This window comes from Rhinolophus sinicus, linkage group LG03 (assembly GCF_036562045.2).
Source record: "Rhinolophus sinicus isolate RSC01 linkage group LG03, ASM3656204v1, whole genome shotgun sequence".
NCBI classification, from domain to species: domain Eukaryota; kingdom Metazoa; phylum Chordata; class Mammalia; order Chiroptera; family Rhinolophidae; genus Rhinolophus; species Rhinolophus sinicus.
The window spans coordinates 67,443,880-67,459,478 of NC_133753.1; the positions used below are offsets into that span (position 1 = coordinate 67,443,880).

A 15,599-nucleotide genomic window follows, 5' to 3' on the forward strand; every position below is an offset into this window, starting at 1 on the left:
GCTTGATTGCAGTCTCTGCATTAATTGTGATATAATAGAGTTTCTCCAGAGATTTGTGCATATATTATTCTAATTTGTATAGACTGGCTTTGTCTCTTAAATTTTTTTAGTTTCTTTTTCCCCTTGTGAAATGTGGCATGCCTTTCTTTCTAAGTTTTTTTTTTTCTTTTTTTTTTTTTTTCAATTTACTGCATGAATACTATGAGCTCCTTTTTCCTTGGACTTGCCAAACCTTTTTCTGCACTTGAATGACTAGTTAGTCTCTTGGTCATTATTACGGTGCATTGCAGACATTAGCTACTAGAAGCTTCCAGATTTCTAACTTTGTTGCACAAGTGCACGTGTAACCTGGGTCGATCGAGACAACAGTTACTCAATGAAATTTCTCTAATTGTTTCTTTCAAGTTCCCTGCCCTCAAGGAGCTTATGTTCCAGTGGGAGGCACATATGTATTGTAAAGTTTAAAATAGATGACCTAATGGTGGAGCTATTTAGGACGGTCGTACTCATCCTAAAATTATGTCTATTAATTTCTTCAGACAATTTTGTTAATTGATACACGTCATTTATTTGTCTTGGCCATAAGCAAGCACTGTAATGTCACTTATATTCTGGAGAGACAGAGAGGTATGAGGTTAGTTAAACTAAAAAATCATTTTGCTTAGGTGAAGCTAAAAGAAATACCCTGGAAATCCATTGTGTTGCATGCTTTTGGTGGCAACTGTAGATCCCATATAATTAATCAAATCTTGCCAACAGCACGTGACTATTTCTTTCTGTAAGTTGGCCTATCTTGCCTTTAATTCTGCCTGGATCACAAACAAGTGATAAGTCACTGCATTCAGTTCTTTACCTCTATCAAGTGAGATTAGACAACGGATATGAGCCATGTACACTTAGAACTTTAGCAGCTAATATTAGAAAAATGCTTTGAAAAGGACAGATGGAAAGAGCTATAAATGCAATTGCTAATGGATTTATGTGCTCTCTCTCTCTCTCTTTCTCTCCTTCCAACCGATTTCTACCAGTACTTTCCAAAAAATTTCCCAGGACTCGACCTGAAGTGTGACCTGATGACACCATAGCACATGTGTTTCCTGAGTCAGTTGAGTGTTTCCAAGATGTATCTATGCTTTAAATTCAAATGTTTATCCACTAGGGTATGAAATCATGGAAAGTGTTACTGCCTTAGTGTGACAGTCATATACTTCTGCCTGGACTATTGTTGTAAGTTCTGTGGGACTTTCTACAGGTTTCCCCACCCCCACCCCCGCTAGATCTTAGTCAGTATGGACCTAGAACTATATAATTCTTCGTGGGAATAAACAATTCACGTTTTTAATAGTGTAAATAAATTGATAGAGAGTATGCCTTTAAATCTGTGACATGCAGAAACTTTCCATCCCCTTGCCATTAATCTCATCCCAACTAGGTGGTTCTGACTACCAATGTGAGAATGTAAAAGCCTAAATAAACACCAGTATTTCTCCTACTTCCTTTGTGCACTTGAAATGAGACACTTCATGCTTCCTTCTGTCTCAGCTTAAGCACTGAAAAATATTCATTCATTTACCAAACATTTATTGAGCTAAAACTGATCTCCCAAGCACTTTCCTAGAAGCTAGGCATACAACAGTGAACAAAACACAGAAGTGAAAAATTCAGATTCTCCTTCCTAAATCCATCAGAATGTTTCCATTGGCATTTCTCATAAACATCTACATTTGTTCAGAAAAGAATTAGAAGAGCATTAGTCCAGTGGAGATATTGTTTTGTGAGAACACTATCAAACTCCCTTAGTAATTCAATTTATGCTTACTATCATGTTTCTCCGAAACTAAGACCTAGCCGGACAATCAGCTCTAATGAGTCTTTTGGAGCAAAAATTAATATAAAACCCCGTCTTATAATCAGCTCTAATGCTTCTTTTGGAGCAAATATTAATATAAGACCGGGTCTATTATTTTACTATAAGACCGGGTCTTATATTAATTTTTGCTCCAAAAGATGCATTAGAGCTGATTGTCTAAGTCTTATTTTCAGGGAAACACAGTATGAATTGCATTCCCCGATGCCCAAGGAGTTAAAGAAAGTGATGTTTCCAGAGAGTGGTTCTAGGTTCTGTAACATCTTAGCATTCCAATCACTTAAAATGAAACGAGAGAATATGTTTAGGAGCTTAAGGAAAAGAAGAGAGAGCATAACCGGTCAAATGCCAGAATACCAGTCTCATTGTCACTGTTTGTCCATTGCTCCCGACACCAGGCTTGTTAACCATCTAGTCCAGGACCTGGCAGCTATTCATCAGTGTTTGTACAGATTTCAAACTGTACAGATTTCACTATGATAAAAATGCACATAAATTTATTCATTCCTTATAATAGTATATATTCCTAGGTGATTTCAAAATTTTCTGGTAAGGTTAGAAAAAAGATAGACTTTATCAAGTGATGGCTTATACATTTCTTTCTGAATTTCCTTCTTGTATTGTACCCTGTATGAAAACTTTAAATGCTTAAATATCTGAGTTGAAAAAGTCTTTCCTTTGGTTTCTGCCAGGTCAGACTTGATACTCTGTGGATATTGATTGTCAGCTGGGACTGTCCAAAGCAGGAGAGCTTGTCAGTCTAGTTCCTCCAACATCCAGATCAAATCCAAGTTACGGTCTTATATGAGGAATCAAAGGAATGAGTTGGATGATGATTTTTACATAGATTTTTGACCCCTTTGAGGTATTTTTTGGTTCCTCCCATTTACCTCTTGTTAAAAACTGCCCTCCCTTACCTTTCCTAAGAAAATGTCCTTATTTAGATAAAGCATAATCAATATTTTTATGATATATACATAAGAATAATACCTTGGATTTACTTCATGATTTTCTGCTAGAATCTAAAGGCCATTTGTGGCTTATTGCTTGCCATGTGGCAATCCTTAAGTGTTTTGCTATTTTCTCAGAGAACTAAACCCACTCAGCTTATGTTGCATGAGGGTATATTTCTAATTACTCAAATAAGAGTATTTAAATTATTTAAATATTTAAATAATGCATATGATTCAGTTAGTAACACATGAGTGGTGACTGTACCTTTAAACTACCTCATTTCGAATGAAAAACATCATTCTCTATGGTCAGCTGGTCGGCTCACCTTGCTCTGAAATACTAAATCTCTTTGTATTATGGTGGAGTTTCGGTCAAACTTAAGTTCATCTGCCAGAGATACAACATACCAGGCAGGTATCAGAAATCTCAGAGGGCTCTGCCTATCATGTAGAAAAGCCATGGGTGATAGCCAAACTATTTAACAGTCACCAACAATCAGAATGGATGCTCGACTAATCAGAACTAGTTCCTACCAGTTGACTTCAACTACATTAAAGATTTGTCCTTTTAAATTCTCCACAATTCTTGTGGAAACATCATTTTCAGGGCTTCTTAAATCCTTGTAAGAAATGTTTTCATGCAAAAATAGAATGATTTGTTTCTAAGTATGTAAAGATATATTACCAATTTCTAATATCAGGAGAAATGAGTAGTTGTTGCTTTCTATAAAATCTTAACATTTAATGGATTAAAAAAATAGGGCCAGTGCAGTAATTTCACATCATCATATTTTGACTCTACTCCTCATTATTTCTATCTCTTTTATCCAAGTCAATAAGCAGATGCAAACTTAGTAGAGAGATAATTAGAAGAACACTTTCTGCTGAGGTCACCTTGGCTACTTGAGCTAAGAGGAGCCTTTTCTCAATATTTTCTGATTTGCTGTCCAAATTAGGAAGAAAATAGCCACATACTAATATTTAAGCAAGCTATCAACATATGTTAGCACACATATCCTTATTGTTTTGCCGTGAAAACTTAATTTTTGTGTCTGTATTTTCTTTTCGTCCATACATTTCTAATTTACTTGGAGTAACTCAGCATAGCATTTAATTTTGGTGGTAAAGGTTAAATGCTATCAAATGATTTGATATTTCAATATTTAATCACTTTTATCTTCAATGAGTGAATGTTTAGTCAATTGATATCCAGAGTCATGAATACATATACTTTTATGTACATATGTATATTTTGCATTTTGTTTGGTTAGTTTAGAATCTTATATTCTTAATTCACAGAAAAAACATAAATAGGTATGTTGAAAAGACATTTTGAAGGTGTTCTATTTATTGCTGGGTTCATTTGCTCTAAATACAATTGGAAATTCACAAAGTGACTTTTTTTTCCATCGGCTTAGAAACACTGTATTTAAAGTATTGGTGTGTTCTAAAGCTTAGGTAAAATAGTACCAGGGCCAGTATATGCACAAAGATAGATAAATGTTGTGGCGGTACCTTGTTCTGTCTCCATCTTGATTTAGTTAACTTACACTAAACAGCCTACTCTAAAAAAGGGAAGGAAAAACAAATTGATAAGATAAAACTGCGGGGAATTCCAAAATAAATACTGCTAACTGACGTTTTTTGATGGCTCCAGTTAAGACTTTTTTTTTTATGCTATCAATTGGTTACTTTATTTACAAGTACTATGTGCATAACGAAGGTAAACACTTAAGTAATGTTTTGTCTTGCTTTTTGTACTTTATGCACAGACTGATAATGATCTTTCTCCCATATTAGAAAAGAAAATTAGATAAATTCCAAAACATTTTAAGAATATGAGATGATAATTAAAAAGGAAAAAAGTCAAGTTCTTTTCAGTGTAACCTCGCTTTTTAAGAGTACACATCTAAGTGTACAGTTATGTCCAATGTTCACTTCTATGCAAAAAGAAGCTCTGTATATATTAGAAAAAGAAGCCAGTTCGTAGCCTCTAAGCCAAGTTCCTAATGCTAGTGTTTTACACCTCAGAGTTTTTTTCTTGGTGAACTGTAAAATGAAAGAATTGACTTCTATTAAGGAGTTCTGTTTCATGATAGCCACCCTGATTGAAACCTTCAGAATATGGTGCAAAAATATGGTCAGTCACGGTGAAGTTTCTCTTTTTAACCACTGTTGTCCATCACAAGAAGTCATTAGTTTACAGCTATTTCCTTCTTATTTTTATGACTTTTTAACTTATCATTAACCCCATGCTCTTATCCTGTACTCTGAGATGAGCAAAGAAGATAATATCCACAACATTTCCATTGCTTACTCTAGAGATAATAACCTTTTTGAAAAAAAAGATAACCTTCAGTTTCTTTAAACAACTCCTTCCTCTTTAAATCCATGTTAGCTTTCTCTTGTCAAATTGGACTTTTAGTGCATTATTAAAGGAAATCAGACAAAATTATTTATAGGATAGTCCTTGTAAATAAAATTAGTCTAAACATACTGGAATTGTTTATTATAGCTTGTAAACTTGCTTAATAATTTCTTAATATTTACCCCACATTTTTTATCCAGACTTATTTTCATGTTATTAAAAAATGTAATGGACGAATTGCTAATCCTCATTTCCTTGTAACTGGGTCTCATGGCACTGTGTCTGAACCTGTGAAGTAGGATTGTTGTCATAAGATTAGATACAAGTATCTTAGTTGTCTAGACATTATATAACTCGCTACCACATACTTCAGATCCTTGTTTTAAAGCAAACCCCTCAGCCTTTTTAACAAGGAGAAATTAAATATTAATAAAAAGTCTCACACAATTCTTTTCCACAGCTTCTTAGTGTCACCATCTGAATTTGCCAATTTCTACTCAGTTCTCTACATACATAAAGACTTACTTGTTTCAAAAAACGGCTGATTTTCACTGTTTCATGTTTGATGCGGGTAAGAGGTTGGTATTGTCTGCCCCTTGAGTAGCTACTTCCTTTAAATCTCCCTTCTCATTTGCTATCCAGAGTTCACTTCTATCAACTTCCCTTTTTCTCATTTCAAAATAGTATTTTTTAAGATGCAAAGATTTCACTTCTTGGCATTCTCAATCTTGATTAATTCAACATGCATTTATTGATATACCTCTTGCACGCCTGGCAGTGAACAAAATTCTGGAAGTAAAATATGGATAGCCAGTCTTTCTAGCTCTTAAGGAGGATAGAATCTAAAAGTAGAGATAGACAAAAGCAATGTATTGCAATGCAGTGTGACAAAAGGGGAAATTATAGGGTGATATAGGAATGGATAGGATATAGATGTTAAGTAACATACAGATGCACTCTCTAAGTCTTAGGTTTCTACCTAAGGTATCTCTTAGGTATCTCCAATTCTTAGGTAGAAATAAAATGTTATATAGGAAATGTTCTTTGAGATTATATGCGTAAAATTTCTTCTTGCTTGGAAAGTCTTTAAAAAAGGAGGAGGCCAACTACCGTAAGTTTGAGCAAGCCACTTTGTCGCAGTTGGCCTCAGTTTCGTTAGATCTAAAATGAGAAAGTTTGAGTTAGATGACCTCTGATGTCCTTTCTGGTTCTAAAATTCGGAGTCAGTGAGTTTTTCTTTTGCAGTTCACTGAAAAATCTAAATAGCTTAAACCTGTTTTGAAATACATTTCAACAAATGATCCATAAAATAAATAAGCACAAAATTCAATTTTTTGGAAACGTGGTTGGGCTGTAGAACTGAGTGGCCCCATAAAATATTAATTTTGTCATAGTGTGGAAATGTGAAATGATTGTTAAATGAGTCAAGGCCTTATTTGTGGCCTTTGGCTCATTTGGTAAGATTACCCATTAGCCACATAGCCAGCATAACACGCATGGCCAAGCAGCTCATGGGAGCATCCTAACACATGTTAAATAAAAATCATGTTTCTTTAGCCTTAGGAATATATTTCTGCTATTTTCAAAATAAGACTTCATTCAGCTTGAAAGTCTCAGTCAATAGGAAAATAATTACAGTAATACCCCTTATCTGCAGGGGGTACATTCCAAGACCCCCCAGTGGATGCCTGAAACTCCAGATAGCGCTGAATCCTATACATACTATATTTTTTTTCCTGTACAACATCCCTATGATAAAGTTTAATTTATAAATTAGGCACAGTAAGACATTAACAACAACTAATAACAAAATAGGACAATTACAATAATACGCTGTAATAAAAGTTATATGATTATGGTTTATCTTTCTCAAAATATTTTATTGTCCTATACTTACCATTATTCTTGTGATGATGTGAGATGATACATTGCCTACATGATGAGATGAAGTGAGATACTTAGAATGGCACATAATTTAAACTTATAAATTGTTTGTTACTGGCATTTTCTGTTTAATATTTTCATACTGCACCTGACCATGGGTAATTGAAACTGGAAAGCAAAACCACGGATAAGGAGGAACTACTGTATATTTGTTGTACTCAACATTGACTCCTTTCTGTGTTTTCTATTATATTTATCTAATATATATATTTTCACCTTCTTGGAAGTTTAGAAACAGGATGAGTGTTGATGATATCTGACCATCACTTAATTTCATCACTCCTGCCCATGTGAACTCCCTCTGTACTTTTAGAATATGTATGCGTGTAACATTTCACTTTGCAGATACAAAAAATGGCTCTCCTTAGTCCTAAGACACTTAGTTTTTTCCTTTCAGTCATTAACTTTGGCTTCATGAAAAATTCCTTTTCCATTTTTCTATTTTATCTATATCTTGATAATAATAAATTTAATAACTGTTCTTAAAATCTCTGTATGGTAATCTATCAGTCTCATTCGGTATTCCTTTGGCTTATCTAGAGACGAGTGTGTGTTTCTCTTTACTCTTTTTAATGAAGCCTTCCTACTGTGGCTCTAAATATCAACCAAACATATTAATCTCTTAGGATCTGGCTATTATTAAAATCTCTCAAACCTTTTCTGAATTTTAAAAGATGTGATTATTATAATTCAATCTATTTACTTCCATGTGAACTCAAATGGAAATGAATTTCCTGAAATAGCCACATTTTCTTCCTCCCAAATATACATCTGGCATTTAAAAGAAAAAAAGAAAAAAGCTAACTAATTTGAATCTGAAATCTGGGTTTCCATGACACCAAACATCTGGATGAAAAGAGAAAAAATCTAGTAGATGTTTTCAAATAACCAAATATTGTGTCAGTAAAACAGTTAAATGACTGTCTGAATTTTTCCATTTTTATCTGGGTATTTATGCATCATGTACATGGCACCATCAGTCTTCTCTAAGAGAAAACAATATCAATTTCAGAAATAATGCTTTCACAAAGAACTATTATTGAGCACCTATTATATAGAAAACACTGTGCTAAGTGCTATAGAGTTGGAAGTTAAAGTCTTGAACTTTATCCTCAAATGATATGCAGTCCAGTGAGGGTTATAACACAAGTGTACATGTATACATAAAAAGATTATGTGGGGTGAATAACACCACCAGAGAGGAGGAGAGAAAGCACTGTGTAATTTGGAGGCGGGGCTTTGGAGTGACTACTTCTGGCTGGGGAGGATTTTCCACTGCATGTAATGTTTGGACTGGCCTTGATGGACATGCCAGAATCATGGAAATGGAGGGGAGTGTTGTGATCACACAACATTTGACATACATTTTCCTTCAGACCTGAATTTTACTGAAATCAGATAACCCTAAATTAGCCTGATGATTGCAACAATTTTTGTGTCATTTTATATTATCTCAGCCTTTGGTTTCTGGAAGGTTTGTTAGTCTAAGTGTGTTTCTCAGGTATTTTGGTTAGTTAATTTACATTCATCTTCCTTAAGAGTGCTAACTTTACTCAAGAAACATACTGAATTTACTTTCTGTATGGTCGCTTTAAGAAACATCATAAAAATTCTACCTTCTACTTTGCTTTTCTACTTTGGATATAAAATTTTCAGAGCCCCATATGCATTGCATACTTAAACCTCTATCTTCCAAGTTAGACGATTTTTTAATCTCTTGGGATCCCAACTCTAATAAACTTTTTTTTAATCCCAAATTCAAGATTTTTGCCATGTTTGATCAGAATCTGTAGGTATAGATTAAAGCAAAAATGGTTCATTTCATTCTTTTTTCCACCTCCTCCTCTTCCCCCTTCTCCTTCTTTTGGTTAAACAATAAACAATCATTTTTAGCTGGAGGGGGAAAGGGAGTAAACTGAGAAAATTCCAGATAATCTAAATTGTGCCATGTGTGTTAGGACAAATTTATTGGCGCAAGTAATTGAAAGATAAAGGGTGGCTGATTTTAGGTAAAGCGGATCCAAGTGTGGAAATGACGCCAGGAATCTATTCTTTATTTCTGTTGGCTCTGCCTTTGTCTGACTGGGCTTCACTCCCAATCTAGCTCTCCCCACTTGGTGGCAAGAGTGGCCCTCAGCAACTCCAGGTGTGCATTCTGCAGGCTTAGTAACCCCCAGACTGACTGTTCTACTGACTCAGATGAACCTAAACTGGGTTCCATCTTCAATGCAGCCAGAATGATTAACTGTATTGATTGACTAAGCCTGGGTCACTTGGCCACCCCCGAGCACATCCCTGAGGCAAAATCAGGATGCTATAACCAAAAGCAAAGGGAAATGGCACTTCAGTGAAAAACTTAATGTTAGAGTGGGAAAGTCCTCCTTAAATGTTAGGACGGCAGGTGGTTGTCCCAGCTCTCACCACTGCCTGTTTCTACGACTTGGCATATGTTACATAAGCCTTTTGAATCTTGGTTTCCTCATCTATATAAATTGGGCCCCAGGCCAAGTTTCTGTCAAAAGACCTTTTGACTCTAATACTTTGTGTTTCTGATCCCAAGAGCGAGAGAAAAGGATAAGACACCCAGAAAATGCAGAGATTTACAAATAGTAACACAAAGCAAGAGATGCATCATATTTCATGTAGAAGTGCCTTAGGAATAAACAGGAAGTTAACTTGGCAGTAGGAAAGCAAAGGGTTTTTACTGCATCCTGAGGCGTGATTAGAAGCTCAGACATCTTGAGTGTGTGTGTGTGTGTGTGTGTGTGTGTGTGTGTGCCTGTGTGTCTGTGTCAGAGAAAGAGTCAGTGAGATTCAGAATTAACCATCACAAACCTTATTATTATTATAATCTCTCTAGATCTTTTATAACCCATATATAGCTTTGTTAATCTCTTAATTTAACTATTATAGAGACTGGGTCTCAGGCACAGAATTACTGACAAAGCTTAAGTGAGAATTTATGTGGTTTTTCCCCCCATTCTTTCTACAAGTATTTAGAGACACTGAGACAGAGTAGGGGAGAAATACAAAAGGTTAAAAAAAACCAGGGTTTTACCTTCAGAAAGTTACACTTAACAAAGATACGATATGTGATAAGACATGATAATGAAAGGCTAAAAATTATAAATATCAAGTAAATTCTATAGGAATTTAGTGAAAAGGAGATTACTTCCAACTATGAGGATGTGATGGGTTTTATATATTTTAATTATTTCTTATTTTATCTTTGAATTTCATTTGTGGTGTACATTCTAGTAATAGCATAGGGATTCTTATTTACATAAGAAAAAGGTGTTAAATTAATGACTGTTGAATATAATTGACATTCAGGAAGATGCACTTATTTATTCAGGGTCCACATCTACTTGTACCCCAGTTCGGTAACCATGGTCCTGGAGCAGTCAGTGACATTTGCCCAACGGACTTTCATTGTTCACTTTAGGGAAATTGCTTAGAGGGCTTCATATACAGTGGCATTATCAGAATCAAGGTCACCTGGATTAACTCTATAAAATACATGGTGTCTTGGAGGGGACTGAAGTACAGAAGCGGTAATCATAACGCTCAGTTTCCAAGTATTTATTCCAACTAAGATCCTTACTATCAAGTTACTTGATCATTTGTCTTAATGATTGTGTTACATACATCACCACAGAAATAATTTGACAAATTGCACATTGTTCTTCAGAGAGCTTATCTAGTAAACTTTATAGACCAGTAAGTGAGTCAAACTCATACGGTAGAAAAGCAACTTCAGAGGGAGGACTGATCCTAAGAGATGTCCTGTTTTCCAAAATATCCAGTGAGAGCATTACCAAAACATAAGAGAATATCTAATTGTATAAAAATGTTAAATTACTATTAAAAAATATAGAGTGTATAACTTAGTTACGTTCCAATAAATTAATTATAATTTTTAAATTGATATTGGATTTTTTAAAAACTGTTAAAAACATTACACATGTAAACAATATAGGAATATATAAGCAAAAAGTAAAAGCCTCCGCCCCTGTGCTGTACACAACATGAAGTGTGTATTTTTCCAGATGTGTTTCCTGCACTACAATCATAGATATGTGTATGTTAAATTTTATTTATTTATTTATTTATGTATTATTTATTTTACAAATCGATAATACATGTAGTTCTATATTCTGCTTTTTTTTAAGGAACATATGGGGATACCTTTTCATGAGCACTTCATATTTTCTTTAACTGTGATCCAGCTGATAGACATTTAGGATATTTCCAATTCTTTATCCTTCCTAATACTACCTTTTAAATTTTATTTCATACTTCTAATTCATAAGATGATTAGAAGTATCACTTGAGGTATTTTAAAATGTCAGTATAAATTCTTTCAGCATAGAATAAAGTTTATGATAAATCGGCTCCCCTTTGGACATCATTGGAGAAGGGTTAATCACAAAAGAAGATTATTATTAAGTAGTTTCACCCAACAACTATTCCAGTGATATAGTCTAAGGATATCGTAGGTCTAATTCCTGACAAAGCAAGTAAACCCCAAAAGGGGTGTGGTTGGGGGGTGGAACAAGGAGGCCTAACTAACGTCAGTAATTTTTTTTTTAATTGCAGTAACATTAATAACATTAGAAAAGTTTCAGGTGTACAACATTATCATTCGATATCTGTATATACTATAGCATACTTACCACCGAAAGTCTAGTTTCCATCCGTCACCATATATTTGATCCCCTTTACCCATTTTGCCCTCCCCCCACCCAAGACCAGTATCTTGAATAAAGATGATATCTTACTTTCAAATGAGACTTTAAAAAAAAGGCAATTAAAAAATATTTTCGATCTACATTGAGTCATGAGCCATACATGTCATTAACTTTTTGAACAGTCGTATGTCAGCATGTGAAAAACTTTGACCTATTCTGGTTCTTTCTTGACGAAGGGAATCATCATCATCAGTATTATGTTACAATGCGTGTTCTTATGAGTAAGTTGAGCCACCTCTGAGCCACTGGACCAGAGTGGGTTGGCCCCCAACAGTGAGTAGACTAAACTATAGCTTTAGTCCAAGAATATGGAAACTGACAACAAATTATTGCTTGTGGTCTACTTCCAGTTTTCAAGTGCAAACATACGAAAGTTTATTTTAAATTTGAGCCAGTCAGACATTTAGTAATATACATCAAAGGAGAAGTGAAGGCTTCCCATGTTTATTATTTCAATATGATGTCTGTTCTAATAAAGTAGAAGAATGCATATGATAGACCATGGAGTAGAAATTCTCTAGGTCCATAGTTTGGCCTTAAATGTATACATATATTTGTAAATTAATCCAAAACACATTGCCATGGTTCCAATTCCTCTGAAAGCTGATTGTTTTCCATCCCCTTTTTAATTTTAGAAATAGAGTGGCTGTCTGCCAGAACACTTTCAGATAAACAGTCCACTTCATGTATAAAAGGGGCATAGAATCATGAATGTTCAAAAACCACAGAATGTTATTTAAATAAGTTAAAGTTCTTATGGTCTTCCCTATTAATTAAAAAAAAGCCATCTGTTCAAGGTGAATTTTGGTAAGGTCCCAATTTTTTTAATGATTGTGGATGGAATTTGCAACTGCTTTCATAGTGAAAAAGTACAGTGCAGGGATTCCCAAGAGGAAATGCACTATTTATGTAATTTTGTGGTCATTTGACTAAATTTCTGATAAAACATTGGAAAAAATTCTTGTTATTCAGTCAAAATTGATAGTCATACTTGAATGAATTGATTCTCCAGTAACATCACCTTTCTGCTATTCTAATTCCTTAACATCTTAAACCTTTATTTCATCTAAACCTCCGTGTATCTCTCTCTCTCTCTCTCTCTCTCTCTCTCTCACACACACACACAACAACAACAACAACAACAACCCACATTTTGTCAGAACTATCTTGGACAATGCATCACAATAGTGAGCAAGACTAAACACACACACGTCATAAGAAACGGCACACTAGACGATGTTACTAATGCAGAGCTATACACTCATATAATGAGTCCTTATTTTCATTTTCATTTTTATCTGCAGAATTTATTTCCATTGGGCAAATAACCTATAAACTCAGGCTTTCAAAATCTTAGAGGGACATAAAGGCCAAAAGGTGCTCCTCCCTTGAATTCGGCTGGAAAATACCATGACAAGAAGGATTAGGAGATTTTTTTTTGTTGGTGTCGTTTTTTGCCCCAACCTGTGTTTTCAGTCAATTAAAATTTGTACCCTAGGCCTTTTCCAGTTTGAAGCCACCCCAGCGTCTGTGATGAGCAATCTTTCTTGTTTGTGCAGTCATTCATTATCTCCATTACCAAAAGGAGAATAGAGGACAATTACATTGCTTGGACGAATCAGAGTGTTAGGAGGAGTATTTGTCATGGTGGCAGAGTGCAGTACCTGACAGGCAACGATTGATGGCCAGGAATGAGTGTGAGTGGCCAAAGCAGCCTCATAGGATGCAAATTACTGACTGTGGATTCCAATTTATCCTGTTCATTTTTCTTGCCCGTGCTGAAGACCATTAGTGGTTTTTGAAGCAGTGAAGGGGTCATTACTAATGTGGGTAGGCTCGAAGCAGGAGGGGGAAGGAGGGGAAAAGCCTTCTGTAATTACACAGCTTTCAGGAACAGGCTGGAGGCCCTAGCCAAAAAAGTGTCAACACCTCACAATCAGAAAAATTTATTTTCATTTTATGCTTAACCCATATTAACTCAACATTATCATCTTTCTTTGTTAACATTTGCCGAATATTAAAAGCCTGGCTTCTATATTAATACAAATCTAGTTAACCCCTTTTGCTATAAAGGGATTTTGTTTAACCTAATGGCATTTGGGTTTGCTAATAAGTGATTGCGCACATTTTGGATAATGTACGCTATTACAGAAGATGAAATACCTGGAGGATAAAATCTTAGATGATTGAAAAACATTCCCTCTCTCAAACACTGGAATGACTAAAATGCTCTGAATGGAACACTTTGTTGTCTCTAATGTCACCCTTTCATAATGTTGATGGGAAATATTTATGACTCAGGGCTTTCTCATTTATGAACGAGTTTGACGTGCTGGATAAAAGTTTACTTTTCTGTTTAAGAAAACCAGTGAATTTAGAGCAGGGACCTATTTAACAGGCATGTTTCATAATTATGTACATGTCAGTGCAGTATCTCAAAGTACATGTATGATTCTAAGAGGAAAGTGGTTTGATGATGGGAAGATGGCTTGTTATAAATGTTGGTGAATTGTGATAAGAAGGAAAGAATTTAAAAATACTGACACCTATGGCTTCATTCTCTTATTGCCGTACTTTAAGGTAAAATGTAAAATTTCTATAGGAAGCACTGCACGTAATTGACGCCTTTTGATGTGTGGTCATAGTGTGTGACTGTTAGCCTAAAGCAGTAACCAGTGAAAATGAAAGAATCTTCCACTGTCCCTCAAAGGAGTGAACATAAATACGCTGTCAGTAAACTATTGTAATCGAATCGATTGCCATGGCTTCCAAGAATAGTTGTGATTATGTACTATCTCACTTTCCAAACTTTTACTGTCAATAACCTCAGATTAACTAGGCAATAATGATTATATTGAGCCATCTCACAAAGATAACGTAGAATAAGGACTTTACATAGGTCTTCTAGGAAGCAAAGTAAAACGGGACCGAAACTAGTTCCCTTAGTGTAACTGAAGTGATTGTCAATCACCAAAATTCTGACACCATCACAAAAGCGCTTTACATCCCTGACTGATTAAAGAAATTGAATGACTGAAGCACCTTCTTTTTACTGCTGGCCCTCCAAAGTGTGGCAGGAACAGGGTGTGGGGGTGAGGGGACGGCTGCTAATATAGGTTTCTGGATTCCTGTCCCACATTCTCCACACGTGATACAAAGGCTGCAATTAGGAAAAACAAGCCATAGACTAAAGAAATCACAAACGGTGGTTTCATTCTTAGAAGTAAGTGACTCTTTCTTAACTTCTGATACATCTTTTAAAACATTTGTTTTTTCATTAGCATCCGTACCCTTCCGAAGAGCAGAAGAAACAGTTAGCGCAAGACACAGGACTTACAATTCTCCAAGTAAACAACTGGTGAGTGACCCAAAAATCAATGTCTTTCTCCCATGGCTAAAATGAGATTTCTAAATAATTGTTTTCTTTTTTGTTCTGAAACAAATGAAATTGAGGAGGATAACTTCTGTGTTTCTACCATGAGGTGTGAAAGTAGTGCGTAGGGAGAGGAAGAGGTAACTAGGTAAATGGTTTTTATGATTTATTCCTCTTCTCTCTTTTTTTTCTCCCTCTTTCTTTTCTCCTCTCTTGCTCTTCCTCTCCACCTCAGTTTTCCCATCTCTGATGCTTTAAAATTCTTGAATTGAACTACAAATTATGTTCAGGTCATTCCTGTTGAAAATAGTTACTGTGTGTGTGTGTGTGTGTGTGTGTGTGT

General features: G+C 35.1%; 1 protein-coding gene across 6 annotated transcripts in view; it reads left to right on the forward strand.

The window, feature by feature from the left end:
- MEIS2 (Meis homeobox 2) overlaps nucleotides 1-15,599 on the forward strand; it is a 202,134-nt gene that overhangs the window by 129,566 nt on the left and 56,969 nt on the right. For all 6 annotated transcript variants that reach the window (XM_074327925.1, XM_074327926.1, XM_074327923.1 and 3 more), the window contains one exon: nucleotides 15,165-15,241. In XM_074327925.1, coding sequence (XP_074184026.1) covers nucleotides 15,165-15,241 — 77 coding nt within the window. The remainder of the gene's footprint in view (nucleotides 1-15,164; nucleotides 15,242-15,599) is intronic.